Here is a 25,823-nt window from a genome sequence, read left to right as displayed (position 1 = left end):
ACTGCTCCAAAGCAGCAGTGGGGGTAGGTCAATATATAAGATTTCGGTGAAGTGTGTGTCACTCAGTCATGTCCGACTCTTTGTGACCCCACAGATTGGGGTCCCCCAGGCTCCTCTGTCCATGGAGTTTTCCAGGCAAGAAGACTGGAGTGAGTTGCCATTCCCTTCTCCAGGAGATTTCAATGCAATGGTGAAGGGAGAGTTCAATGCAATGAAGGGGGAGTTCAATGCAATGAAGCACTCATTTTATAAAAGGGTTTCTGCTAGTCATGAGGAGCTGATATCATCATGAAAGGATTTAGTGCTTTTCTAGATATGAGGAGATTGGGATCATGAAATCAGTTCCTAAAAATATCTGTCTAAAGACCTGTTATACCAGTAGAGCGCCTCACTCTCCACCCTGAATTCCCTTCAGGGAAAGTCGAAGGTCAGCACCTGCAGCAGCACTGGCCGATGGCAAATGTCCTTGCTATTCAGTTGCTGGCAAATGCTCTTGACAAGTGCCAATTTGTAGTGGATAAATCCAAGAATGGTTTCAAATAGATGGTGGTCTGTACAAATCAAAGAGAAAATATTTATTTTAGAATTATTTTGCTGCCTCATCCCATTCACTTCACTTTAAGAAAATGGTTACTCTCTTATGTTTGTATGTCATCCATGCTTATAAATTTTACAACTCGGGCGTAATTGCAAGTTTTTCTTTCCAGCAGTTTCTCATGTTACAATACTGCCCCAGTCTTCCTTCATTTTTCTTTCCTGAGTGTGGATGGCCTCCAGGCTCTGGTTTGAACAGGCCAGGGTTTGAAGCCTCTAGTTCACTCACTCACTGCCGCTTCTGGCACGTAGAATAGTAAAAAATACCAACTTTATGGGATTGTTGTGAGGGTTAATGGGATGTCAGTTTCAGTGCTCCACAACTGGTAGCTGTCGTTTTTTACTTTACTAGGAGAATCCTTGATCATGAACAACTCATTGCCTTAACCTTTTTTCCTGCTTCAGCATATGAGATAATACCTCTGCAAACCAGTATTCCAGGTGCAGTAGGCGTTTGGATCTTGACCCTGTATCTAAGGCTTTTCTTCCTGTTTCACCCGTTTGGTGTGTTCCTCCTCTTCGTGTGCTCCAGGCAAAACAGGAAGGCTGTGTTGAAGCCACAACGGGCTGGACGGAGGGAGGAGATAACCGGTCTAGGCCCGCAGGGTCATCGTGGCCTGTGATCTGAAAGAAGGGGTGTGGTGATGGGTGGAGCAGAGCGGAGGAGGGTGCACACGGGAATGAGAAAGAAGAAACAACCAATTTAGGTCCTGTCCACCTAGGCAATGAGGGTAAAAAGAAATCTCTTCCATCCTTCAATCTCTCCTCGGGAAGGAGGACAAAAGCCTAAGGAAGCCCCCACACGACGCCTCTGAGCCCAACCCCGCAGGGGGCCCTTAGGGAACTCGCGATCGAGATTAGACCTCCGAGTTGCCTAGTTGGCCCCGGAAGTGCGCGCCGAGGAACCCGCGTTTCCGGTATCCCTGGAGGCCGTGGTGGCGGACGCTGCCGCTCTCGGCCAGCTGAGGGCGTGGGTGTTCGGGCCGGGCCGGGCAGGCTGTCCGCGGGGCGGCGGAAGAGGGTCGGGCCGGGGGGACCCCAGTGGGACCGGGGTGGGGCGTGCTGCCGGCCGGGCGCTCCCCGCGGCGGGGCCCAGCCTGCCTGCTGGGAGGACAGGGCTCCGACCGACCCCCGGCGGGGAGCCTCTTGGGAAGCGGCACCTACTGTTTCCCGTACGTCTGTCTCCTCTCGCTCTGTCCTGAAGTGGCTGCCCCTCCCCTGTGTCGGGTGTTGAAGACTTTTTAGAGAAGACCTTGGCCTTGGAGCGGCACCGGGGTTTGGACCCAGTCTATGGAGAAACCGCCCGAGCAGATGTCCCTGGATTCCCCGTGTCCATCCCCCGAGCAGGAGCCTCGAAAGGCCAAGGGTGAGGAGCTGACCTAGCTGCTTTCTTTCTAAAGTTTATCCTTTCCATTGAGGCCTCAGATCAGATGGACGTGCTTAACCGTGCACTTAGAATTACCCTGGTGCGAGACACTGGTTGTTTTTTTTTTTTTTTTTTTTTACCTAAAGCTGTTACATGTAAATGAAGCCCATCACTAAGATTTCCTCTCTTACTGTGGAGCAGACCTGCAGCAGCACTGTCCATGGCACTAAGTTTTTCGGACTGTCATTCCCGCACCTGTTAACTTGCTTGGACTTTGAGAGGCTAAGTAAACTGTTGTGTGAATAAGTGAATGAACCCAGCCAAGTGTGTCCTATATCCCAAGTGTCAGGAAAAGACTGGGCTTCTCTTGGCAAGCTGTCTTTCATCATTAGGAAAGATACAGTTTCCACCCAGGATATAAACTTCAAGAGAGTGCCCTGCCTGTGGAGTACAGTAGACAGGCCAGCCACCTGCTGATGGAAAATGAGATTAAACTGTAGACATCAGCATTTAAATTTCAGTCTGCTAACCCCCCCATTATCTGGTGTGTGTGTGTGTGTGTGCACATGTGCATGCTGTCATGTCTGACTCTTTGTGACCTCATGGACTAGCCTGCTAGGCTCCTGTCCATGGAATTTTCCTGGTAAGAGTACTGGAATGGGTCCTTCTCCAGGGGATCTTCCTGACCCAGGGATCAAACCCAGGTTTCTTGTGTCTCTTGCTTTGGCAGACAGGTTCTTTACCAACTGTGCCACTGGGAAGCTGTACCTGGGAAGCTGTATCTTGGCCTTTTAAAAAAAGTGGATTGGATTATTTAATTGAGGGACAAGGGTTTAGATAATCCACATCAAGGATTTTGAGAAGGGTTATGTTTGGAAGACTATTTTACATGTTTTGCCTCTAATTCCGTTTTAGGCTAATTTTTAACTCCATTATTTACTGAATTGTTATTATAAGGTACTGAGACTAAGTTGGAAGAAAACCTAACCCCTGCACCAGCTTAGAGTTGAGTTGGAATAGTTATCTATGAGAGATTATGGGATAATAAACAGTGTGGAAGTTCACAAGAGGAGAGCCTTGTCAACTGGATATTGGCCCTGGAGGCCTTAGAAAGTCGTATGTTTGGCCTTGAAAGAATTTAGAGTAAGAAAAGAATCAGGTTTTAGGTCAGAAGGGATAGGCTCTTACCACAGGCTCCTCAGTGGTCACCTTTCTAAGGCCAAGTGCCTTATTTACCTTCCTAAAATACTCATTTATTTATATTAGTTCACAGTGCCTACTGTATACAGTCTATTCTCTATAACCTGGCATTGGGGTCCTGGCATTCAGGGTCCTCTGCAGCGTGATCTGAACCCAGCTTTAAACGTTGTCTCCGTGTTTCCCCACACAGGCTTAGCCAGACTGGTGTGTCTGCACAAGGAGATGCCAAAAACACTCTGCTTTACCTGCTATTGTGCTCTTATGTCCTTTTTCTGCGTCACTGTTGCCTACGTCCTCTACCTCCCCAAACCACACACATCCCAGTGTCTCATGCATGACACCTTAGTGCAGGGCAGCCTCCTCCCTCAAGCTCCTGAAACAGACAGGTGGCTGCCAGGAAGGAAACACACACATGCTAGAGACATTTACATGGAAGCTTGTAGGACTTGGTGGTTGACTCAGCAGTAGAGGTGTAATCACATTTGTTCCCTTTGCTCTGCTGCTGCTACTGCTAAGTTGCTTCAGTTGTGTCCAACTCTGTGCGACCCCATAGACAGCAGCCCATCAGGCTCCACCGTCCCTGGGATTCTCCAGGCAAGAATGCTGGAGTGGGTTGCCATTTCCTTCTCCAGTGCATGAAAGTGAAAAGTGAAAGTGAAGTCGTTCAGTCGTGTCCGACCCTTTGCTCTAATACCTCTTAAAAAAAACCTTCACCACTTGCTGTTATCTTTGTAACTGCCATTCACTTAGCTCAGGGTACCGCTTTTACTCCATCAAAACTGATTATATCCAGGTTGCCAGTAGCTTAACGAATGAATCCATTGGACATTTTTTTTTTCCTTCAGCCTTAATTTTTTTTGATCCCTTAGTATTTTTATTGACATGATTGCTCTTCTTTGAAACTCCTGTTCTTTGGTATAGGAAGTACCATTTTCTCCTGATTCTGTCTCTTGCCTTCTCAGGGTCTTTCCTACTCCTGTTTGTCCACCTGTTTCTTTCTTGTTTTGGGTCACACCATGCAGCTTGTGAGATCTTAGTTCCCCGACCAGGGATGGAGGTAGAAAGTTGAATGGAGAAGGAATTGTGTGGGGAGATAAATGTTCAGGGAACAGTTCAGAGTAATTGGAGCACAGAGTAGACTGATAGAGGATGACTGTAAAGGCAGAATGGTGTAAGATCGTGGAAGATGGACACCAGGCCAAAGAGTTTAGATTTTGTTTGGCAGAAATTGAAGCACATAAACTTTGCTTAACAGGAGGCTAGCAGATGAGGTTGCAGATCAAGGAAGAGATTCTGGTCTGTTTAGTGTGAGAGGTGATTAGAATCTGACTTGAGCATATTAGCAGTGATAATAGGAAGGCAGGGGCAAAAAATCAAGAAGTCCATCATAGAAGCAACAGTATTTGTTTACTGAGTGAATGTGGAGCAGAGAAGAGAGTCACTGGTCACTGTTGCCTCCTCCCGTGTTTTTTTTTCATTTTGAAAAATGTTAAAGCTACAGGAGAGTTGAAGAATATTATACCAAGTACTCACACACTGGAAGTGTATGTGCCAGTTAGGGACAAATTGATCTCAAGAGACTGGTATGACAGCTGCCACTTGGAAATCTCGTTTTTAATTATTGGAGATGCTGTAGCTGGTTGACGAATACGGCCCATCTCACTGCCCATCTCAGGAGATGGTAACACCATGCCTCCAGATATTCAATCCAGAGGGAAACCCCTGTTTCTTTCATATCCGTATCCATCAGTCAAGAATCCCATCCATGTGACTGTCAGCATTTCTCTCCAGAGTCCAAGTTCTTACCGCCTCCTAGGCTGCCATCTTGGTTCATGTCACCATCGTCTCTCACCTGGATTGTGGCCGCAGCCTGGTTGGTTGTCTTGTCTCTACACGTGCCTCCCCGTGGTCTCTCTTTCAGCATGGCAGCCAGCACGATCCTGTTGAAGTGTCTGATTTTGTCTTCCTCTGGTCAGAACCCTTTGGTGGCTTCCCACCTTGCTCAGTGAAAACCCTCTTGACAAACCTGTTGCCACAGTGGTCTGTGTTCTCTGATCCTCTTTTATGTCTCTGACCTCATTTCTCACTCCTCTCTCTCTTGCTCATTCTGTTCCAGTCACACTTGCCTTCATGAATACCCGGTGCCTTTGCAGTTGCTGTTTCTTCTATTTGTGATCTTCTTTCTCAGAAATCCTTATCTCCTTCAAGTCTTTGCTTAAATGCTGTTTTCTTAGTCTTCCTTTGATCATGGTATTTAAAATTGCATCTCCTTTGCCCGCTCTCCCAGGCACTCTACTCCTTGTTCCTTGCTTTTTTGCTTTGATAGCGTCTTTATAATCATTTAACAGTATGTAATTTACATAGTTTGTTGTCCATCTCCTTTAGTAAAATGGAAGAGGATTTTTTTGTTTTGCTTATTGACAGATCTCAGAGTCTGGAACTGTACCTAGCATGTTGTTGGTGCTCAATAAAATGTTCTGAGTGACTGTTATGTGACTTGAGGAATATTTCAAGGATCACCTTCAGCTTCACGGGGGAGGTGATGTTGAACAGGGCCTGAGAGCAGTGAGGTTGACATTCTCAACCACGTTGGGCAGTGGGCCAAGTAAAAGGCACCTTGTCTAGAATGTCACAGCCATCACATGTTGTGACGAGAGTGGTTCAACAGATAGTAAAGAGGCTTCGTGTGGGGAGATCAGAATGAGGCTGGAAAAACAAGCAGAGGCCAGATCAGGAAGATGGAGAAGAAACCTAAGTCTCTCTCTGCTCCCTCGGAGCTTGCAGTCTAACAGGTAAGTAAACACATGTGCAAGGGGATGTACAAACAGTAAACCAGCAATCCACCCCCACCTGTTAGAATAACTGTTATCAAAAAGACAAGAAATAACAAGTGTTGATGAGGATGTGGTGAAAAGGGAACCCTCCTGTACTGTTGGTGGGGATGTACATTGGTGTAGCCATTATGGAAAATGGTATGGAGGTTTCTCATAAAATTAAATATAGAACTACCACGTGATCCAGTGGTTCTACTTCTGGGTATTTATTCAGAGGAAATGAAGTCATTACCATGAAAAGACACCTGCACCCCCAAGTTCATTGCAGCATTATTTGCAGTAGCCAAGACATGGAACAACCTAAGTGTCCATCAGTGGATGAATGGATGAAAACGTGCTTTCTCTTTATACACAGTGGAACATTATCCAGCCATAGGAAAGATGGAAATAATGCCCTTGTAACATCATGGATGGACCTGGAGGGCATTATGCTAAGTGAAATAAGTCAGAGAAGGACATTACCTCGCTTGTGTGTGGAATCTGAAAAATCCAAACTCATGCGTACAGAGAACACATTGGTGTTGCCAAAAGTGGGGTGTGGGGAGTGTGAGAACTGGATGAAGGGTGTCAAAAGTACAAACTTACAGCTATAAGGTAAGTAAGTCCCAGAAAGCTAAGATATAACATGGTGACTGCAGTTAGCAATACCATGTTGTGTATTTGAGAGTTGCTTATAGAGTAGATCTTAAAAGTTCCCATCATGCACACAAAAAATTTTAAAACCAATATCCCAATGGAATGTGTAGAAGAGGACATATCTGGAGGTGGAGAACAAATATAAATATGGTTCTCTGATATCAGGTAATTACTAAATTCCTTAAAGACAGTGACCATTCCCTACTAAAATCTGGGCTGCATGTGTTTTACTTTGATTGCTGATGGAAATGATACTACATTGGCTATTCCTCAGCACCTCCTTCTTCCAGAAAGATTACTCTAAGCAGAGGGCTTTCTGTAACATACTGCACTTCAATAAGTCATATTTAATAAGTAAAACTTAGGAGGAAAAATGTATTATAGTAAACAGATTTTTTCCATTGTCTCCTTTAGATACAACTAGGGTGCAGAGTTGGTTCTTGTTGGTTCTCTTAGAAATAGATATGAAAGAGATATGGAATAGAGCTGAAATATATAATGGAAATATTTCTTGCTATCCCATGCTTCATATTTTAAGCATTTCCTCCTATTCTCCACCTCTCTTTATCAAATCCTCTCAGTTGGCACCATTTCTAAAAAGGTTCTTCTAAGGTCTGATTATGTTATGTTTGTGAGTGAGCATGTGAGCATCTGTCTGTGGAGAGAGACAGCAGGAATGAGGAAGGTGCTGGCCTCTGGTTATGGGGAGTATTTCCTGTTACCACGGTGACAATCCACGTGGCTAGGATACCATGTGGACAGAACCTTTGTGTGAAGTTCTCTTTGATTTATCTGCTCAGTCCCTGCCTCTCTCCATTCAGAACCCCCAGTATCACCCTTCCTGTGTTCTGAGAAAATCTCACTTTCCTCAAACTCTGTTTTCCTGTTCTGCTAATTCCAGTGTACTTGTCTAATTAGGTACTTCATATATAAATCCTCACTTTGGTTTACTTTCTCCAAATCTGCTCAGCTTGTGTCCATTTTCCCCCTGTATTTCAAGGCCATTTTTCATACTTTTTTGAACCAAATACCCTGGAATACTTTAATCATCCTGTTTCCCACCAGGAGTTTTTACTGTTACATATACCTTTTTTGTATTTTCTGTCAGATGGTGAGACCTGGACTGAGGATCAATTAATTATAAAGCAGAAAACTCTTGAAGTAGGGACACGACTACATGAAGGAGATGAATGTGAACAAAACAAACATGAGGGACCCTATGAATATGGACGAAACTTCAGTAATATGTCAGACTTCATCCAGCAGTCATATGTTGTTATTGAAGAGAAATCTCAAATGTGCACTGTTTGTGGGAAATTATTCAGGCGGAACGCATACCTTATTCAGCATAAGAAAATCCACACACACGAGAAGCCTTACAAGTGTTGTGAATGTGGAAAAGCCTTTGGCCATAGTTCAAATCTGTCTCAGCATCAAAGAATTCATACCGAGGAGAAACTCTATGAATGTGATGAGTGTGGGAGGGCCTTCCGGCGCAACTCACACCTCATCCAGCATCAGGTCACCCACACAGGAGAGATGCCTTACCTGTGTAACGAGTGTGGAAAAGCCTTCGGCCGGAGTTCAAGTCTTCTCCGACATCAGAGAATCCATTCTAGGGAGAAACCCTATGAATGTAGCGAATGTGGGAAGGCCTTCAGCCAGAGCTCACATCTAACAGAACATCAGCGAGTTCACACCAAAGAGAGACCCTACAAGTGCAGTGACTGTGGGAAAGCTTACAGTCGGAACTCACACCTTGTTGAACATCAGAGGGTCCATACAGGAGAGACTCCTTATGGCTGTAATGAGTGTGGGAAATCTTTCAGTAGGAGTTCACTCTTTTTCAAACATCACAGAATTCACACTGGAGAAAGACCCTATGAGTGCAGTGAATGTGGGAAGGCCTTTAGTTGCAACTCCTACCTCATTCAGCACCAGAAGACTCACAGTGGAGTAAAATCTTCCAAACATAAAGAATGTGGGAAATCCTTCAAGCACAGTTCATACCTTATTCATCACCTGGGAACCCATACAAGACAGAAACCATAAATGAAGTGAAGGTGGTAAAGCCTTTGGTCGGAGTTCAGCTCTGACATCAGAGAACTTGTACTGGGGAGAAAACCTTTGTCTGTAGAGAATGTGGACTGTCTTCAGTCATAGTTCACCCCTTACTAAGACCTGAGAATCCACACAGTTGAAAAATCTCTTATGCATTCAGTGCATGAGAACCTTTAGATAGAGTTCCCGCCTTACTCAGCTTTGGTCAGTTCATGTTGGGGGAATGGTGGGTATGGGGAGAGCCTTGTGGTTTGTCAGAAAGGGGCGTGAAAGGGGTAGAGTGACGCCATGGAGGGGGTGACTGAAATGGAACCTTTAGTTTGCACTACTTTTTATTTGATCTTGAGGATCTACATCAGAGGGAGATTCTATGGTTTGTTTTTCAAATCTCTACAGTCATCCTCTGAAAACAGGATGAGTTAGGTCCACTCCAGGGAAGAACAAATCAGGGGGATTCAGACTCATGGATCAGGAAAGCAGCAGGATGACCTTTGAAACCAATAGTTTCCTTCTATCTCACCTGTCCTGTTGGTTGTCACTCTACATGGAAGTGGCTCTTGGGTTTTCTAGGGCCACCATTTTCGTTCCTCAGTATCCTGCAGACTACTGAATCTCTCTTTGTTTTATATGTTATAGAAGCTTTAAATAAATGGGCCAGTTTTCTAAGCCAAATAATTTCTCAGTATCACATGTCATGGGCTTTGCTATGTGTAGAATCCAGTAGACTGAACTGCATGTGTCAGACTTCCCCTTTCTTCTGTTTTTCAGTCTGTCTGGGCTCTAAGGGAGATTCTTGGGAGAGTTAGCAAGCAGAAGAGAGGCAGCAGTGATTTTGTAGCTCACATGTGATATTGTTGCTGATCTGTTGACTCAGCTCACTGGGGCTGGGCCTGAAACTAGTCTGCCTTCCCCTGGATTCTTCTTTGCCTTTATTGGGCTAGGGGTGTGTGTGTGTGTGTGTGTGTGTGTGTGTGTCTGTCTGTCTGTCTCATCATGGTTTTCTTTTTCTGATTGAATTCTAGTCGTACACATGCTTTGCTCTCATACCCTTAAAATTTTTTTCACCAGTTGCTGTTATCTTTGTAACTGCCATTCACTTAGCACAGGGCACTGCTTCTGCTCCATTGAAACTGATTATATCCAGGTTGCCAGTGGCTTAGCTAATCCACTGGACACTTTTCTTTAGCCCTAAGTTTTTTGACCCAGGCTAGATGGAAGGAGTGGTGGGAGGGACCTTTGCACTGGGAGTGGAACCAGCTATTGGGTGGGGCCCCTATGAGCCTGCTTATTGATAGGTTCTGGTTGTGTTATATGCAGTAAAACTTCAATTTGGGCAACCTGGGTTTTCCCTTTAGAGCCTGGGACCAGGGAAGCACAGGACCCAGGGGAGTCAGAACTCTAAAGGTTCTAGCTCCAGCTCACAGGCTCTCCACCGACTTTCCCAGCAGACAGTTCCCTCCTCCCTTGTCTGTCCCTCTAGTCTAGACCTGGGAAAGCACGAAAATGCTTCCTGAGGAGACAACACTTAAATACACCTCCTAAATTTCTGATCCTGGGAGGGGCTGGGTTGGCAGTCCCAAGCCATACCTTGAATACAGCCTTGGGCCCCCCGCAGAGAGACATTTCCTGTGCTGTGGTTGAAGAGGTAAGAAGAGTCTGGGCAAAGGGAGATAGGAGGAGGAGGAAGAGAAATTTCCACAGTGGCACCCAGAAGTGACTGCTTTCATCCCCACAAAAGCCCATCACACCCCTCAGGTTGAAATCAACAAGACCCTTCTCATCCCAGCTCTGCCCACTGACTTCTCCAGCTCTCTGTGGCCACCTCTTCTGCCAGATATTCTGAAATTCACTGGGACACAATATTTTTCAAATGTAGGTTAAGAGCCACTCGGGCAGGGGTGGGGCCACAAAATTAATTTATTGTAATGAGTTGCGACCAGCAAAGGGTAAAAAGAACAAAGGCAGAACTAGAATTGACTAGAAAACATCCATCATAAAGGAAAGTCAGACTTTTGTCCTGTTTGTGCACAATGGTGCATATATACAAAGTACGACGTACAATAGTTCTTGCTGGAGAGCAGGTAAAAATCTTTGCACATTGCAATCCCTGTTTGGGCATAAGATTCTGTCTAGAAGGGCATGTCTTCCCTTGGACTGAATTGTTCTCACTCTGCATTTCCCACAGCTTGCTCTACTTCTTTGTGCACTGATTACACTTTTAAAAAATGATTTATCTGTTTGTGCTAGTTTCCTGTTTGTGCTAGTTGCAAGCTTGGTGAGGGCAGGGACTGTGTGCACCTCACCTGACATCTGTCATTAGAGAAGGCACTTGTGTTGAGTGGCTGAATGATAAACCCAGGTCCAGGTTCTGGCTGTGTGTGTTCTCAGACAAGGTCTCTGTTTTTTCTTTTTATCTGATTTACATACAGAAAACTTGAAAGAGTAGACGAATACCCTATATATCCTCCCCTTAGATAAACAGTATTACCATTTTTCCATATTTGCTTTCTATTTATGTGCTTTTTTTCCCCCCTGAATCATTTGAAAGTAAGCTTCATCCTGAGTATTGGGTTCACCAAAAGTTTGTTCAGATTTTCCTGTAACAGTAAAATCTGAACGAACTTTGTGGCAAACCCAATACTATGGCATACTTTTTCTAAGTGATCATTCTTGTACGTAATCATAAGACTATTAACATACCTAAGAAAAAGAATTAAATTCCATAATACCATCTAAAATGTAGTCTGTATTTAGATTTTCCTTGGTTGTCCCAAGAATGTGTTTTATAGCTAGCTTATTTCAAATCAGGGGAAAAAAAAAAAAAAAAAGAGTCACATTACATTTGGCTTTATATCTCTTTAGATTCTTTTAATCTAGAAGAGTCCCACCTTTTTTTTTTAATGACTGACTTCTGGAGGAGTCAAGAACAGTGGAGGAGTCAAGAACAGTTATTTTTTATAACTTTCCATGAAATTGATTTCCTTGTTTTCCTGAGGTGGCGTTTAGCTTCCTCCTTATCCCCTGTATTTTCTCTCAACTGGATCGAGGTCTAGAGGCCTGATGATCTACTTCTGGCAAGAGCACCTCACAGGCGATGCCTCCTTCATACTGCTGTCACCTCAAGAGGCCCGTGACATGAGATTATTCTACCCCAAGTAATACTGTTTGTTTACCGGCTTAAGGGAGTGACCGCCAGATCTCTTCTGTATAAAGATATGTGTTTCTTTTGCAATTAGTATTTGTGAGGGGGATAAGCTCTAGCACCATGTGAAGAATCTATTCCTCCACAGCCTAATGTTTTTAGTAATCGCCCATGATTTTTTAGCAACCATTCATGTGATAGTTTGGACATGTTCTTAACCAGGGGCTCAGTTTTTCCATCTGTGAGTGAGTGAAGTCTCTCAGTCGTGTCCGACTCTTTGCGACCCTGTGGACTGTAGCCTACCAGGCTCCTCCGTCCATGGGATTCTCCAGGCAAGAATACTGGAGTTTGTTGTCATTTCCTTCTCCAGGGGATCTTCCTGACCCAGGGATCGAACCCAGGTCTCCCGCATTGCGGGCAGATGCTTTAACCTCTGCGCCACCAGGGAAGCCCAGGTAGCCTGGGCATAATCATACCAGTGATTTGGATTTGCTGTATAATGACATTTAAAAGTGTGACAGGGTGCGTATGAAGATGCTGTTACAGTCTGCCATAATTTCTCTGTTCTTCTGAGAACACCATCCCTCTTCCTTTTTAGAACGTTCTTTGGCTGCTCCAGATAAGTGGTCTGATATGATCTCTAGTGGCCTTGGCCTGCAACTGCTTGGAGCGAGGCTTCGGTTCCCAGCCAGAGATTGCGGTAGTACCAGATCCTAGCCACTAGACCAGTGGTCAGTGACAAGGGCCCTGACCCTTTGGTTTTGCAGAAAAGAATTCCCACAAAGACAGAAAATAGTGAAACAAAGTATTAAAGAGAGGGAAAAAATACAGTACGTGTTGATAGACTCAGGGAGAGAGAGAGAGAGAGTCGTTGAGTGGCCCCTCTTGTGGCAGTTTGATTTACTTTTATGGGGCATTTCTTCTGGTTTTCCTTTGGCCAATCATTTTGATTTGCCTGGTCCATATTTGGTACATCTCAGGATCCTCTTGTGTGTGTGCATGCATCTCTTAGCCAAGATGGATTTTACTGAAAAGGCATATGGGTAGGGAACATCCCTTGGCATCACTTCCCTGTGGCCTCCAAAGAGCCTTTTCTGTGCATGTGTGGTTGGGGAGATCTGACTGCAAGAAAAGAAATGTGTCATCTGAGCAGGGCCCAGCCTCCTCCCTTACATATCCTGCTATTCTTGTCTTGGAGTTTCTGTTTATTAGGAATGAATCACTAATCGCTTTACCCTGGAGGTCTCGTCTGCCTCCTTCCTCAAAACCTTCAACTTCTTTGATGATTCCACCTGCTTGGCCTCTGTGGGGCACAGCTGATGCATCTTCTTCAGTGGAGTGGAATGAGCTTGTGACCAGAGCTGAGCCAGTCAGAATCCCTGGGGAACTGGGAACCAAGTAGGGGTGGGTATAGGGTGAAGAAAACATTCTTTTTCCTGAGGGTGACTAAAAGTGAGGCTGTGAGTCTGGAAGTTGACTATTTCCCCTGCCACCTGGAGAAGGACAACCTCTGGGATGGAGGGATCAAAAGCCATCTCTGAGAGCAGGGCAGAGAGGTCTCCGTGGCCTGGCTCCAGGCCTTCCCACCTGTACTCTGCCTTGCCTCAACTAAGTCAAGAAAGACCTGTCTTGCCTGAAGCCTTACAAATTGGGGTCTGAACCTTACGACAGGTAGAATACTGATTATACAATGAGCCTCTCACATGATGTATATTAGTCACTGCAGTCATGCCTGACTGCAGCCCCATGGACTGCAGCCCGCCAGGCTCGTCTGTCCATGGGGTTCCCCAGACAAGAATACTGGAGTGCCATTTCCTTCCCCAAGGGGTCTTCCCCACCCAAGGATCAAACCTGGGTCTCCTGCTTTGCAGGCAGATTCTTTACCATATGAACCACCAGGGAAGCCCTCTTTCACATGATAGATAGTCACCTGTCACATGTTAGGTGATCCAATAAATTAATGGTTCACCAGCTCTCATCCTTTCCTGGTGTCTTTGAATGTGTTCCTGCTAGTGGAGCGGTGTGTGGAGGTGCCAGACATGGTCCTGGTTCTTAAAAATCTTAATGAGTTATAAATGCCTCTCCTTGGTGAGCTTAGTCTCAAAGCACGGGGAGCTGTTGAGTCACCCAGCTCCAAATGTGGCCCCTCTTGCCGCACAAACCAGCCCCCCAGCTCAACCACCTGGGCTAGGAGCTAAAGTGCCTCTCTTGGAAGAGCCTGAGTTTAAAACCAGCCCGCCTTGGGAGAGGTGTAGACAGCCATTTTAGCGGAGGGCAGAGGACTGTGCCGGCCAGGGAGGGGTTTGGGGGGGGGTGTGCCTGAGTGCATGCGCAGGGCAAGGGCGAGGGAAAGACTGGGAATGGGGGGGATGGGGGGTGAGCGCGAAGTCCGCAGCGTACCTCCCAGGCCCTCCCAGCCAGTCTGCTGGAGAAGTCACTATGATCATGCCTTTTTCACAGATGAGGAAACTGATGCCCAGGAAGAAGAAATAACTTCCCCAAGGGCACCCTGCTGGTGATGGCAGAGCTGGCATTCGAATCCGGTGGACTTCAGGGTGCACCCACCCCCACCCCATTCTGCGTACTGGTGAGCAAGGCCTGGACCGTAACCGCCCGGGAGGCCAGGTTCCCCCAGCCGTAGGGCCCCGAGGGCTCCGGCTCGGTGGGCTCCGTGGGGAGATTGAGCATTCCCTCGCTGGCCTGAGGCGGGTGGGGAGCAAAGGAGGGTCTTGACCACCGGCCAAAGGGCTGTGCCAGCAGCCTGGGCGGGTGTAGGGACTGGGGACCGGCGGGGAGGGGCGAGTGGAGGTGGAGCCTCGGGTTGGGAGGGGAGGGCGTGAAGGAACGCCCCCAGGCCAAATATTACCCTTCTGTTGGGAGCCGTGGGGCTGGATCTGGGGTCCAATGGCCAGGTCAGGACCCATCTATGGGTCTGGATAATGTCACTGGGGCCTTGGGGCCACTAAGGACCGAGGAGGGTCGTCAGTGGGAAGGGACCCCTCACCCAGCCTAAGTCACTTTTAGCCCAAGTGACCTCAAATTACTGGCTGGTGGTACAAGTGGGGAGTGAGGCTCCCGGGGGCCCAGACAGTTCCCTTCCCGGTTCCAGCCCGGGATACACTTATCTGGGCTGCGCTGCACCTGGGCCGGTGACAGGGCTGCTCCAGCGCTGGGCGCGGAGCGCCGGGAGACAGACTCTGCCTGCGGGAACCAGGCCCAGCGGGGCACGCAGCTCTTCCAGTCATTGGCCCTTTTCAAAATAATTGAAACGCCATTGAGAGTAGATGATAGTAAGTTCGTTTTGTTTTGAATGTTCTTGGCAAAGTAAAAGTTGGCAACCCTCTCCCCACCCTATTCTGTCTCCCTCTCCTCTACTTTTGGGAATCCCAAACCCAGCTGCCGGCTAGTGGTGACTGGTGAAGAGGTGAGGAGATGGGGTGGCCGTTCAGGGTTGTGGTCCCTGTGTCCACTCTGACTGACTGTGGCATCCTGGACCAGTCTGTTCTCCTTTCCAGATGTTTCTTCATCAGTACAAAAGGATCTGCAAATCCCCCTTTATAGTAAATTGTCCGTGGTCCTTTGAGTCTGGCTTATGTCCCTGGTGCCCAGTTGTCCAGAGCCAGCACTGAGGGCAGCTCCATGCAGAGGCTGGCTTATTCCTGGAGAAAGGCCCGGAGGGTTCTCCTCTCTGGAGAGCAGCTGGGGAGGGCCAGGGGATAGCTCAGAGTCACTTCAGGCGAGGAGGGGAAAGCACTGTACTGCCTGACAAGTTTATGTGTCTCTTCTCCCCAGCAGTTACCCAGAGCCTGAGAGTTCCTGTCTTTTTTCATCCTTGATTCTCCCTGTTGGCCTAGGCTGGGCATGGGGCGCCCAGTAAGTACGCAGTTCGTTTTTGTGGAGTGAATGGATAAAGACTGGTGGCTGGGAGAGTCCAGAGAGTAGAAAGGACCAAGTTGAGGTTTGCAGAAGATGTGGGATTTAAAAGGCTTAAAGGGGAAGAGACCTGCCCTCAGAGAAGAAACCCAGACTGGAGATGCTTGGGGTGACTGTGGTGTTCCAGGAATGGAGAGAGTCATGGCGGGTGTGGGGGCAGGAGGGTGGGTGCTTTAGAGACTTTATGAAAGAAAACTTGAGAAGGTGAGGACGGTTGATGAGGTGAAAGTGTGGGAGAAACAGAGAAGGCAGCATGAACTCCAGACTAGAGTGTGGGTGATGGAGCAGGTGATTGAAATGGGGGGACACTGAGGTCAGTTTAGACAAGTTGAGGTGCAGAGGGGTGGGGGTTGGGGACAGGAAGGGACTCAGAGCATCAGTTGAAAATGTCCAGGGCACTCCATTCCCTGCAGAGGATGGGATCAAGATGCGACCATGACTCCTACCTGGAGAGCTTTAGAGCCAGGACTCGACTCTCTCTGGTCCAGTGACTTCATCCTCTTAGAGTGAAGGAAGCCAAGGCCCTGAAGTTTGGGTGATTCATCAGTACTGCCCGGAGGGTGGAGAGATCTCAAAAGGGTAGCTTTGCAGAGAAGGCAGGATAAATTTTTTAGGTGGGAAGAAGAAAAACTGGGGAACGACAGGAAGAGGAGAGAGTGCTTTAGAAATTTCCCAAGCGCTCTGGCAGCAGTCCAAGAGGAGCAGTTGTTAACTCCTCTATAAGCAGTGGGTTTCCTCTGCCTTCCGGCTAGTTCTTCTGTTGTGATCAGAGGATCTCGGGGGCTGAGAGGAAAGGGAAGCCCCTCACTGGCTGTGTGCAGCTGGGAAGCTTGGCGCTGCCAGGCACAGTCTGCTGAGGCAGCAGAAACAAGGGCTGTTGTCTCGGGGTGTCCCCATCTCCCTTGTCCTGTCCCTCTGACCTCCGGATGCCACCTTCCTGCACTGCCACATGGCTATGGTCATCGGGGGCCATCTGGATAGGGCCCACCCTCGCTGCTGCACCCAGGCTTCCATCGACCCTCCTCTCCTCCCCCTCCTTGGCCCTCTCCACCTCATTCCTCAGGGCTGCCAGGCTGGGCGAAGGCAGAGAGGAGGCTGACTAGGTGAATCCTTAACCAAGCACCTGGGCCCTAAGCACTGTGCTTGACGCTTTGTTCGCAGCGTGTTACTTGGTCCGCCCAAGATCCTCAATGGGCAAGTGTTATCTCCTCCCTTTTCCAAATGGGGAACCCAAGGTCCTGAGAGTTTTAGTGAGTTCCCCGAGGTTACCCAGCCAGCAAGTGATAAAACTGGGACACAGTCACAGCTTCCACAGCCAATTCCAGCCAGTGCTTACCTTCTATATCACAGGTATTCCTTCTAGGAAGACATCCTTGATGACAGCTGGTGGTGATGGAGAAGTTATGCGGGATCCTTAACTGAGGGGCTCAACCTCCAGGCCTAGAGGGAGCCTAGAGCTTCAGGAGGGTCTCTGAAACTCTAAAACTTTTTAAAAGTTTCTGTGTGCATATTTTCTGCTCATTTTTCAGCAGAGGCCAGGTGGACCCCTGTCCATCTAAACCCCAGGTCCTGAGGCAAGAGGGCCAGTCCCTAAGTAAAGGCACTCCAGGCCCTGGTTTTAATATCTGCCTGGTCCTCATTCTGAAATCTCCAAGGGCAGACAGTAGCTAACAGCTGACTGGAGAGGCTCTGTGGCCAGTTGTGGGCGGGGGGTGGGGGGGTGAGGGTGGGGTGGGGTGGGGGGTGCTGGGGGCTGTTAAGACAGAACTAAAAAGTTAGAACTTTAGAGCTGGGAGAGGTGGAAATTTTACCAAGGTGGAAATGGAGGCTCAAACATTCAAGATTACCCAGTGAGTTAGTGAGAGCAAAGGTTTTCTGTGTTGGTTAGGCCAGCTGAAGAGGTCTGGAAGGTTAATCAAAGCAAAGCAAACATTTCCTGAGCCCCACGTCTGCTGACATGTCCGCGGGCACCATCTCCATCACCTGGTGCAGCGTGGGGCTCCCTCACTGTTCCTCCCCCAGGTGATGCTGACGATACAGGACAGAGATGTGAAGGGCTTCACCTGGGCCATAGCCCCTGCCTTGACTTCCCTGGGCTACCTGCTTATCCTGCTGGTCTCCATCTTCCCCTTCTGGGTGCGGCTGGTGAACGAGGAGTCCCAGGAGGTGTTCTTCAGTGGCCTCTTTGAGAACTGCTTCCATATCAAGTGCTGGAAGCCTCGACCCTTATCCAGTATGTAGGGCTGAAGGCGGGGATCGGGGAGAGGGAAGCGGGGCCAGCTTGGGGTTTGAGGGCAGATAGAACAGAATTGAACATGCCTGAAAGGACATTTTCTCTCAGTCTCTTGGGGTTAGATGAAAATAGGCAGCTGTGCGCTCTACCCATGGGGGGTCGGAACTTTGGCCCCAGGCCACACTTGGGGACCCGAGGCAGGCCGGGCTCCACCCTCTGGGCTGAGTGCCGGGGCCCAGCCTGCTCTCCCTCCTGCCCTCCCCTGCAGTTTACGTCATCCTCGGCCGAGTCTCCCTGCTGTCTGCTGTTGTCTTGTCTTTCCTCACCACTTTCATCATGGTGTCCTTTGCATCTCGGCTCTTTCCGAGGACCCGGAAGCACAATTTTGTGTCAGCCTTCATCAGTTTCCTCACAGGTGGGGAGCAGCAGGTGGGCCCCAGCCTTGGGGAGGGGTCCAAAGATGGGGGGGATGGTCTCTGTCTGAGGTCAGGAGAGGGACTTTCTAGGGCCCCTCTCCTCTGTTTCCATCTCTGTGAAGTTTCCCAGGGCACAGCCACCCCCTCCTTGGGGCTCCTCCTAACTGCACTTCCAGAGGGCACAGCCCTCGTCACCTTGGCTTGGCAACATCTCTCTGGGGGTCTTTCCCATCATCTCTATCCTAGCAGCTGTCCTGGAACCTAGTACAGAGTTATAACATGATTGAAATATAGACTATAAACCAAATACAAGTGTTTCTTGGATGAATGAATGGAAGAGACCATCTCTGCCCTCTAGAACCTTCTAACTTTAATAGGCTGACCAAGGCCCTGCCCTGGGAAGCTCCCATCAGATGGAGGAGGTGGAACGCTCCCAGTGGGAGTGTCATGCCTGGGGCCCATCTGGAGTCGGCACAGGCACAGAGGTACCCAGGAAAGGGGTTTCTGAGAGGCAAGGCACACGGGCTTTGCAAAGAGTTAGAAAGGAGGGTGAGACAGATGTGTGGGGTGGAGGTTGTTGGTTCTGAAAGCGGAAGGGGCCTGGGCAGGAGAAAGGAGCCTCATGCAGGTGCTGGAAGGCTGGAGCAGGGGCAGGAGGAGACCAAGGGGGCCTGCCTGTGATCCCGCAGGGGCTTGTGCCTCCCTGGCCTTGTGGCTGCACGCGCTGGAGATCCAGAGCCTGCGGATGAAGCCCAGCCCCCCGAAGTTCTCCTTCCAGTGGCCTTACTACGTCCTGGGCTTCAGTATCCTTCTGTTCATGGTGGCTGGTGAGTGACTTGGGCCTGGCGCCCTCTCCCCGCCCTCTGTCTGGATTCAGGAGCTGGGGGTGCCCTAGAGCTGTGCTGCTCAAAACCCTAGTCACATGTGGCTGTTGCTGCTGTTTAGTCGCTCAGTCGTGTCTGACTCTTTGTGACCCCATGGACCGTAGCCCGCCAGGCTCCCCTGTCCATGGGATTTGCCAGACAAGGATACTGGCACGGGTTGCCATTTCCTTTGCCAGGAGATCTTCCCCACCCAGGAATCAAACCTGGGTCTCCTGCATTGCAGGCGGGTTCTTTACCAGGGAAGCCCCCATGTGTGCCTATGTAACTTTAATTAATTAACGTGAAATAAAGTTAGAAATTGAGTTCCTTGGTCACACTAGCTACTCCTCACATATTCAAAAACCACACTGTTATGTGCTCAGTGGCTTCCACATTGGGCAATGCGGATGCAGAAGGTTCTGCTGGACGGCACTGCTCTAGGGCCTGCCTCAACTCTGTTCTCCACCCTCTCCCTCCCCATTCCCGTCTTCCTTGACTTTAGAGCCAAACTTGCACATTTCATGTACTCCCTTACACCATCCTGGTTCCTAAGGCTTTCTATCCCTATCTCTCTAGCTTGAAATCTGTGATCTTATTCCTCATTTGAATCCCTTTTTCTTTACTTGTCATCATCATCTAAGTTCTTCATCCCATCTGATCCCATCTAATTGTCCCTACTCCTCATCCTCTTCCCACAATATTAACCTGACCCACGATCATAACCTATTTAGACTCAATTTTATTATACATTGAATATATAACAAAGGGTATATCTGTAAGATATAAGTAATTATAAACTGTACACCCATATTTCCACCATATATTTAAGAACTAGCCATATTTTGTCAAATCCATTGTTTAGAAGTTGCTGCTGCTGCTGCTGCTGCTGCTAAGCCGCTTCAGTCATGTCTGACTCTGTGTGACCCCATAGACGGCAGCCCACCAGGCTCCCCATCCCTGGGATTCTCCAGGCAAGAACACTGGAGTGGGTTGCCATTTCCTTCTCCAATGCATAAAAGTGAAAAGTGAAAGTGAAGTCACTCAGTTGTGTCTGACTCTTAGCGACCCCATGGACTGCAGCCTACGAGGCTCCTCCATCCATGGGATTTTCCAGGCAAGAGTACTGGAGTGGATACACCCTTATTTTATGTACCACTGAGAAAGAAAAGACTGATGCCAAATATAATTCTAAGGTGCTCATAGCTTGTAGGGCACATCTTTATTTCAAGATGTTAAAATGTGGAAAAAAATGGGCTTGTTAAAATTAATGAAATATGTTAGAATATTAAGTATCTTTGAAGTCCCCCCCCACACCATGTGGCTCTTCCTTCTCTCACCTTCTCTATCCTGAGGAATCAATAATTCTGAAATTCATGCCAGTTATGTTTACTACATGGTTATATATCCTTAAACAATGTATTATTTAGTTTTGCATACTTTAATATGTTATATGAGTATTATGATACTGTATTTTTTCTTTTGGAATTTGCTATGTTTGATCGAGTGGGTAAAATCTTGAGATTCCTCCATATTAATATGAGGAACTAAGCTTCATTTATTTTTACTACCTTGAGTATTTAATTGTGTAACTAAGCTTTTCAGTAGAAGGAGCATGGTATTTTTCTATGGGAGAATTTTTAAGTTAATGATTCAGTTTCTTTAATGATTACATGACTATTCAGGTATTTTATTCTCAAGTCAGTTTTGCCAAGTTATATATTTCTTTATACATTTTATCTAAGTTTTAAATTTTATTGACAAAAATATTTTAAAAATTTTGTTCTGCATCTGTAGTTGTGTGCTTTTTCATACCTGATTTTTCTGTTTTTTCATTACTAAGTTTGTCAAGGGTTTATCAGTTGTTTTAGCCTTTTCAAAGAATCAGCTTTTTAGCTTTCTTAAAACAAACCTTGTTTGTTTTCTACATAATTGCTTTTTGCCTCTTATTTTGAACTTCCCTCCCCACTACTTAATTTTTTAGTGTGTTTATTCTTCTGTTCCTTTTTCAACTTTCTAAATCGGGATCTAAGCTCATGAATTATTTCTTCTTTTCTAAGTAGGCATTTAAAGCTTTAATCCCCATCTAAGAATTACATCTTTATTTGTAGCTCTCATTTTGATGTGTAATATTTTTTGTTGTTCAACTTCAAATATTTTCTTGTTCCCCTTATTACTTCTTTCATCCATGCATTATTTTAAAGTATACAATTTGGAGCATGAACTGAAGCTGAGCAGTGGTATTTCTAGAACATTTTTTATCTCCTCCCTAATACCTTTTTTTTTTCTTTTTGTCTTTTGTGGAACCCCAGGAAGACTTCTGTTAGACCTTAATACTCTATCCTGCATGTCTGTCAGTTTCTCTTTCATATTTTCTGTCTTTGTCTTTCTGGGCTGCATTCTGAATAATGTATCTAGCTACATCTTCAGTTTTATCCATTCACTTTTTAGCTGTGTCTGATCTATTTAACCTAGCCTTTAAATTTTTATTTCAATTAATCTATGTTATAACTAGACGTTGTATTTTCCTGTAAATCTCATTTTATACTTTTTCCTTATGTTTTAAATCTCTTCTCTAAATATATTTTTATTATACATGTTAAACATACTTATTTTATATTCTGTATCTTATAAGTTTTAAAGTTGAATTACTTGCCCACGTTTCTACAAGCTCTTGCTTGTGGTGACTTGTTCCTTCCTATGTTCTGTGGGTTTTGACTGTGAACTCATTTTCCTTGAAATTTTTTCTTTTGGAAGATCTTTGAGGCCTGTATTTAAAGTGTTTCCTTAAAAAAGGATTTGCATGTGCTTCTGCCTGGTGTCTGGGTGCACAACAACTACTCTAGGATCCCAGTCAAAATACTTATGTACTACGAGTCTAGCTGCAGACCCACATAATAGCTAGTCTGTGGTTGTGAATTCTGAGTCCGTGCAGGCAACTTTGAAGTTCCAGTTTCATGTGGTTGACTCTTACTAGATCCCCTCATTGCCCACACGACCTGGGCTTTCCTTTTATATTCTGTGTCCTGAATGGCCAACTGAATGGAACCTCAGGGTCACCTGGGTTGAATAGATGTCTCCAAGGTGAAGACTAATTGTGTGTTTGCTTAACCCTCTAGATTCCTGAAATCATTATGGTTTTGGCTTTGGTTTTCAGTCTTACTCTGATGCCAGCTTGATGATATATTTATAAATAGGTTTTTGAAGAAATATTTAGAAGTTTTGTTTAGTGGGAGAGTATCTTGTAGAGCTGAAAATAGAGGTTGTGTTTTATCTCAGTCTTAGCCATAATGCAGCATTTCTTATCCAGTCAGGATATCTCCATTTGTTCCTTAATATTCACTCTCCCTTCCTTCTAGTAAGATTCAAAACTTACTGAGAATTTTGAATGGGTTGGGCATGATTAGGCCTGGACTTTGTGTTTGACCTTCCTCTCTGAAACCTGGTTTTCTTACCTATTAATGGTGAGACAATTGCTCAGATGACTTCCAGCACTGGCCATGGTTCCTTGAGTTTATCCATCTATTTGTATGCTTTGTCCATCAATGTACTGTTTTGCCTTCTGTTTCTGTAAAACTCTAAATTGGAGGGCAGGTGCAGACCAGAGGAATCAGGTCAGAGGAGGGAATTTCCAACCTCCAGGGCACTGAGCTTGATACACGTTCTCTCTCCTGACTCAAACTTTTGCTGTGACCCAGGTACCATCTGCCTCATCCAAGAAATAGCCTGCCCTAGATGCCATTTGTTGCCCATTTCCCAGAGTACTGAGGACACCCAGGAGATCTCGTACCTGGAAACCCTGGATAGTCTGGGAGGAGAACTGAGCTCCACGCAGAAGGAGACGCTGCTGAAGGAAGAAACCATTATCTAGACCCAGACAGTCTGTGCCCTGCCCTTCGCCAAGCGGCGCGAGTGCACACGTGCCAGTGTGTGCAACTCTTCAGTCTCCACCAGTCTCTGCCGCTTCTGATGAGGCTCTTGAGCGTCAAGTCAGCCCCTCCCTTCCCCCTACTCACAGTGATTCTATCCTGCGTGTGTTTGATATTTGTTAAACGTTTTTTGAATTCTTCCTGAGCTTTCTGAGTGATTTTTTTGGACAAGTGTTTTCAATAAAAAGAGGACTACTGTCTGTTAATCCATACCTCCGAAAACAGACAAGGGAATTCCCTGGCGGCCCAGTGGTTAAAACTCCACTCTTCCACTGCAAGGGTCACAGGTTCCAGCCCTCGTCGGGGAACTAAGATCTTGAGTGCTATTTGGTATGGCTGAAAAACAAACAAAACACCAGCTTGCAGCCTAGAGGGCAAAAGGGGAGGGAGGAGTATCAGGAAAAGACCAAATGATACGAGGTTTTGTAAAATAAAAACTGAACAGAGTATAACCACAGCAGAAGGTGTTTGAGATAGTGACATTAAAAAGGGTTCCCAGACAAAAACTGTGACTCAGTACAGGGAACTTTTCTCATGGCTGTGTTGGAGGGAAGGGCTGGGAGGGGTAATAGGTGGAAGCTTCCCCAACACTGAGCTCCCAGGTCTGGGAGTTTGAGCCTAACAAGTCTACGCCTTGGGAAATAATAGCCAGGTTAGCCAATCCACACATGGGCACTGAGCCTCTCACTAGAGCCAGAGGCCTCTTGCAGGCACCTCTAAAGTTGCCCCTTAATAGTCTTGAGGTGCTTTCATACTGGGGAGCACTCTGCTCCCAGCTAGGCTGGTTATAGCTGGGGAGAACACATGCTTTGGCCTTCCTAGATGGTGCTAATGGTAAAGAATCCATCCCTGGCTCAGGACATCCCTAGGAGGAGGAAATGGCAACACATTCCAGTATTCTTGCCTGGAGAACTCCATGGACAGAGGAGCCTGGAGGGCTACAGTCCATGGGATCACAAAAAGTCTAACAGGACTGAGCAAGTAACACTTTCACTGGCTTCTCGTTGCCTCCAGGTCATCCATCACTCTAAGTACTTAGCTCAGCCACCTGCTCTAGTGGTTGTGAGGGTGCGGGGAAGCCACCAACGCCCACCACTCGCTGGGTTCCTCATCGTGCTCCTTGTGCTGGGGTCACCTGACCTCACTTTTGGGTCCACCCAGGAAATCTCAGAAACTTGTGTGCAGGTCAGGAAGCAACAGTTAGTACTGGACATGGAACAACAGACTGGTTCCAAATAGGAAAAGGAGTACGTCAAGGCTGTATATTGTCACCCTGCTTATTTAACTTATATGCAGAGTACATCATGAGAAACGCTGGACTGGAAGAAACACAAGCTGGAATCAAGATTGCTGGGAGAAATATCAGTAACCTCAGATATGCAGATGACACCACCCTTATGGCAGGAAGTGAAGAGGAGCTAAAGAGCCTCTTGGTGAAAGTGAAAGAGGAGAGTGAAAGGTTGGCTTAAAGCTCAACATTCAGAAAATGAAGATCATGGCATCTGGTCCCATCACTTCATAGCAAATAGATGGGGAAACAGTGGCTGATTTTCCTTTTTTGGGCTCCAAAATCACTGCAGATGGTGATTGCAGCCATGAAATTTAAAAAAGCTTATTCCTTGGAAGTTATGACCAACCTAGACGGCCTATTAAAAAGCAGAGACGTTACTTTGCCAATAAAGGTCTGTCTAGTCAAGGCTATGGTTTTTCCAGTAGTCATGTATGGATGTGAGAGTTGGACTATAAAGAAAGCTGAGTGCTGAAGAATTGATGCTTTTGAACTGTGGTGTTGAAGACTCTTGAGAGTCCCTTGGACTGCAAGGAGATCCAGCCAGTCTATCCTAAAGGAGATCAGTCCTTTGTGTTCATTGGAAGGACTGATGTAGAAGCTGAAACTCCAATACTTTGGCTGCCTGATGCGAAGAGCTGACTCATTGGAAAAGACCCTGATGCGGGGAAAGATTGAGGGCAGGAGAAGGGGACGACAGAGGATGAGATGGTCGGATGGCATCACCGACTCAGTGGACATGAGTTTGGGTAAACTCCGGGAGTTGATGATGGATAGGGAGGCCTGGCGTGCTGCGGTTCGTGGGGTCGCAGAGTCGGACACGACTGAGCGACTGAAGTGAAATGAACTGAACTGAAGAAAATCTGAGCTCAGGTGCCGGCTCCTCCAGGAAACCTTCCCTGACTAGCCCCTACCCAACGCCCCCACACAGTACGCAGGGTAGAAGCCTCTTAAGCGTACCCACAATGCCCGGGGGCTTCCCTCCGTCACTTTATGACCCTAAGCCCCGCACAAAGCACAGGAGGATGCAGTAAACATGTATTGACCGACTGGGCTCTAATCTAAAGTGCCATGAGGGAGGCGCTTTATCTCGCCGTGTGTCTAGAGAAGCGTCCTTCCCATAATGGAGCGCAGATGCAAAGCCACGCAGGCGCTAAGTGCCCGGCGTCGGTGAGCCTGAACGGAGGCAGGTGGGTGGAGCCTCTGGTGGTCCGGCGCGCGCTCCCGAACGGTCCCCAGGGAAGGGGGATCAACGAGACGCACCGGCCTCCAAGAGTCCTAGAGAGGAAACGGAAGGGGCCCTCCCGTAGCGCACCTGTCTGACCGCGTCC

General features: G+C 47.1%; 1 protein-coding gene across 4 annotated transcripts; it reads left to right on the top strand.

Moving 5' to 3' along the window:
* The first annotated feature begins 1,610 nt into the window (after window positions 1–1,610).
* On the top strand, window positions 1,611–23,349 carry TMEM225B (transmembrane protein 225B). 4 transcript variants are annotated; one of them, XM_040262958.1, is made up of 7 exons: window positions 1,611–1,960; window positions 14,294–14,420; window positions 15,626–15,706; window positions 17,789–17,999; window positions 18,268–18,414; window positions 19,105–19,242; window positions 22,974–23,349. In XM_040262958.1, exons 3-7 carry the CDS (start codon window positions 15,695–15,697, stop codon window positions 23,144–23,146), a joined length of 681 nt encoding a protein of 226 aa, XP_040118892.1. In that variant the 5' UTR covers window positions 1,611–1,960; window positions 14,294–14,420; window positions 15,626–15,694; the 3' UTR covers window positions 23,147–23,349. The 4 variants fall into 4 exon arrangements, with proteins under 4 accessions (XP_040118892.1, XP_040118900.1, XP_040118886.1 ...); XM_040262966.1 differs by having other exon boundaries at window positions 1,635–1,960; window positions 15,629–15,706; XM_040262952.1 differs by lacking the exon at window positions 15,626–15,706 and adding an exon at window positions 7,739–8,856 and having other exon boundaries at window positions 1,659–1,960; window positions 14,291–14,420.
* The last annotated feature ends 2,474 nt before the right edge of the window (window positions 23,350–25,823 follow it).

The sequence above is a fragment of the Oryx dammah genome, unplaced genomic scaffold, assembly GCF_014754425.2.
Source record: "Oryx dammah isolate SB20612 unplaced genomic scaffold, SCBI_Odam_1.1 HiC_scaffold_2, whole genome shotgun sequence".
NCBI classification, from domain to species: Eukaryota; Metazoa; Chordata; class Mammalia; order Artiodactyla; family Bovidae; genus Oryx; species Oryx dammah.
This window is presented reverse-complemented; position numbering and strand designations above follow the sequence as displayed.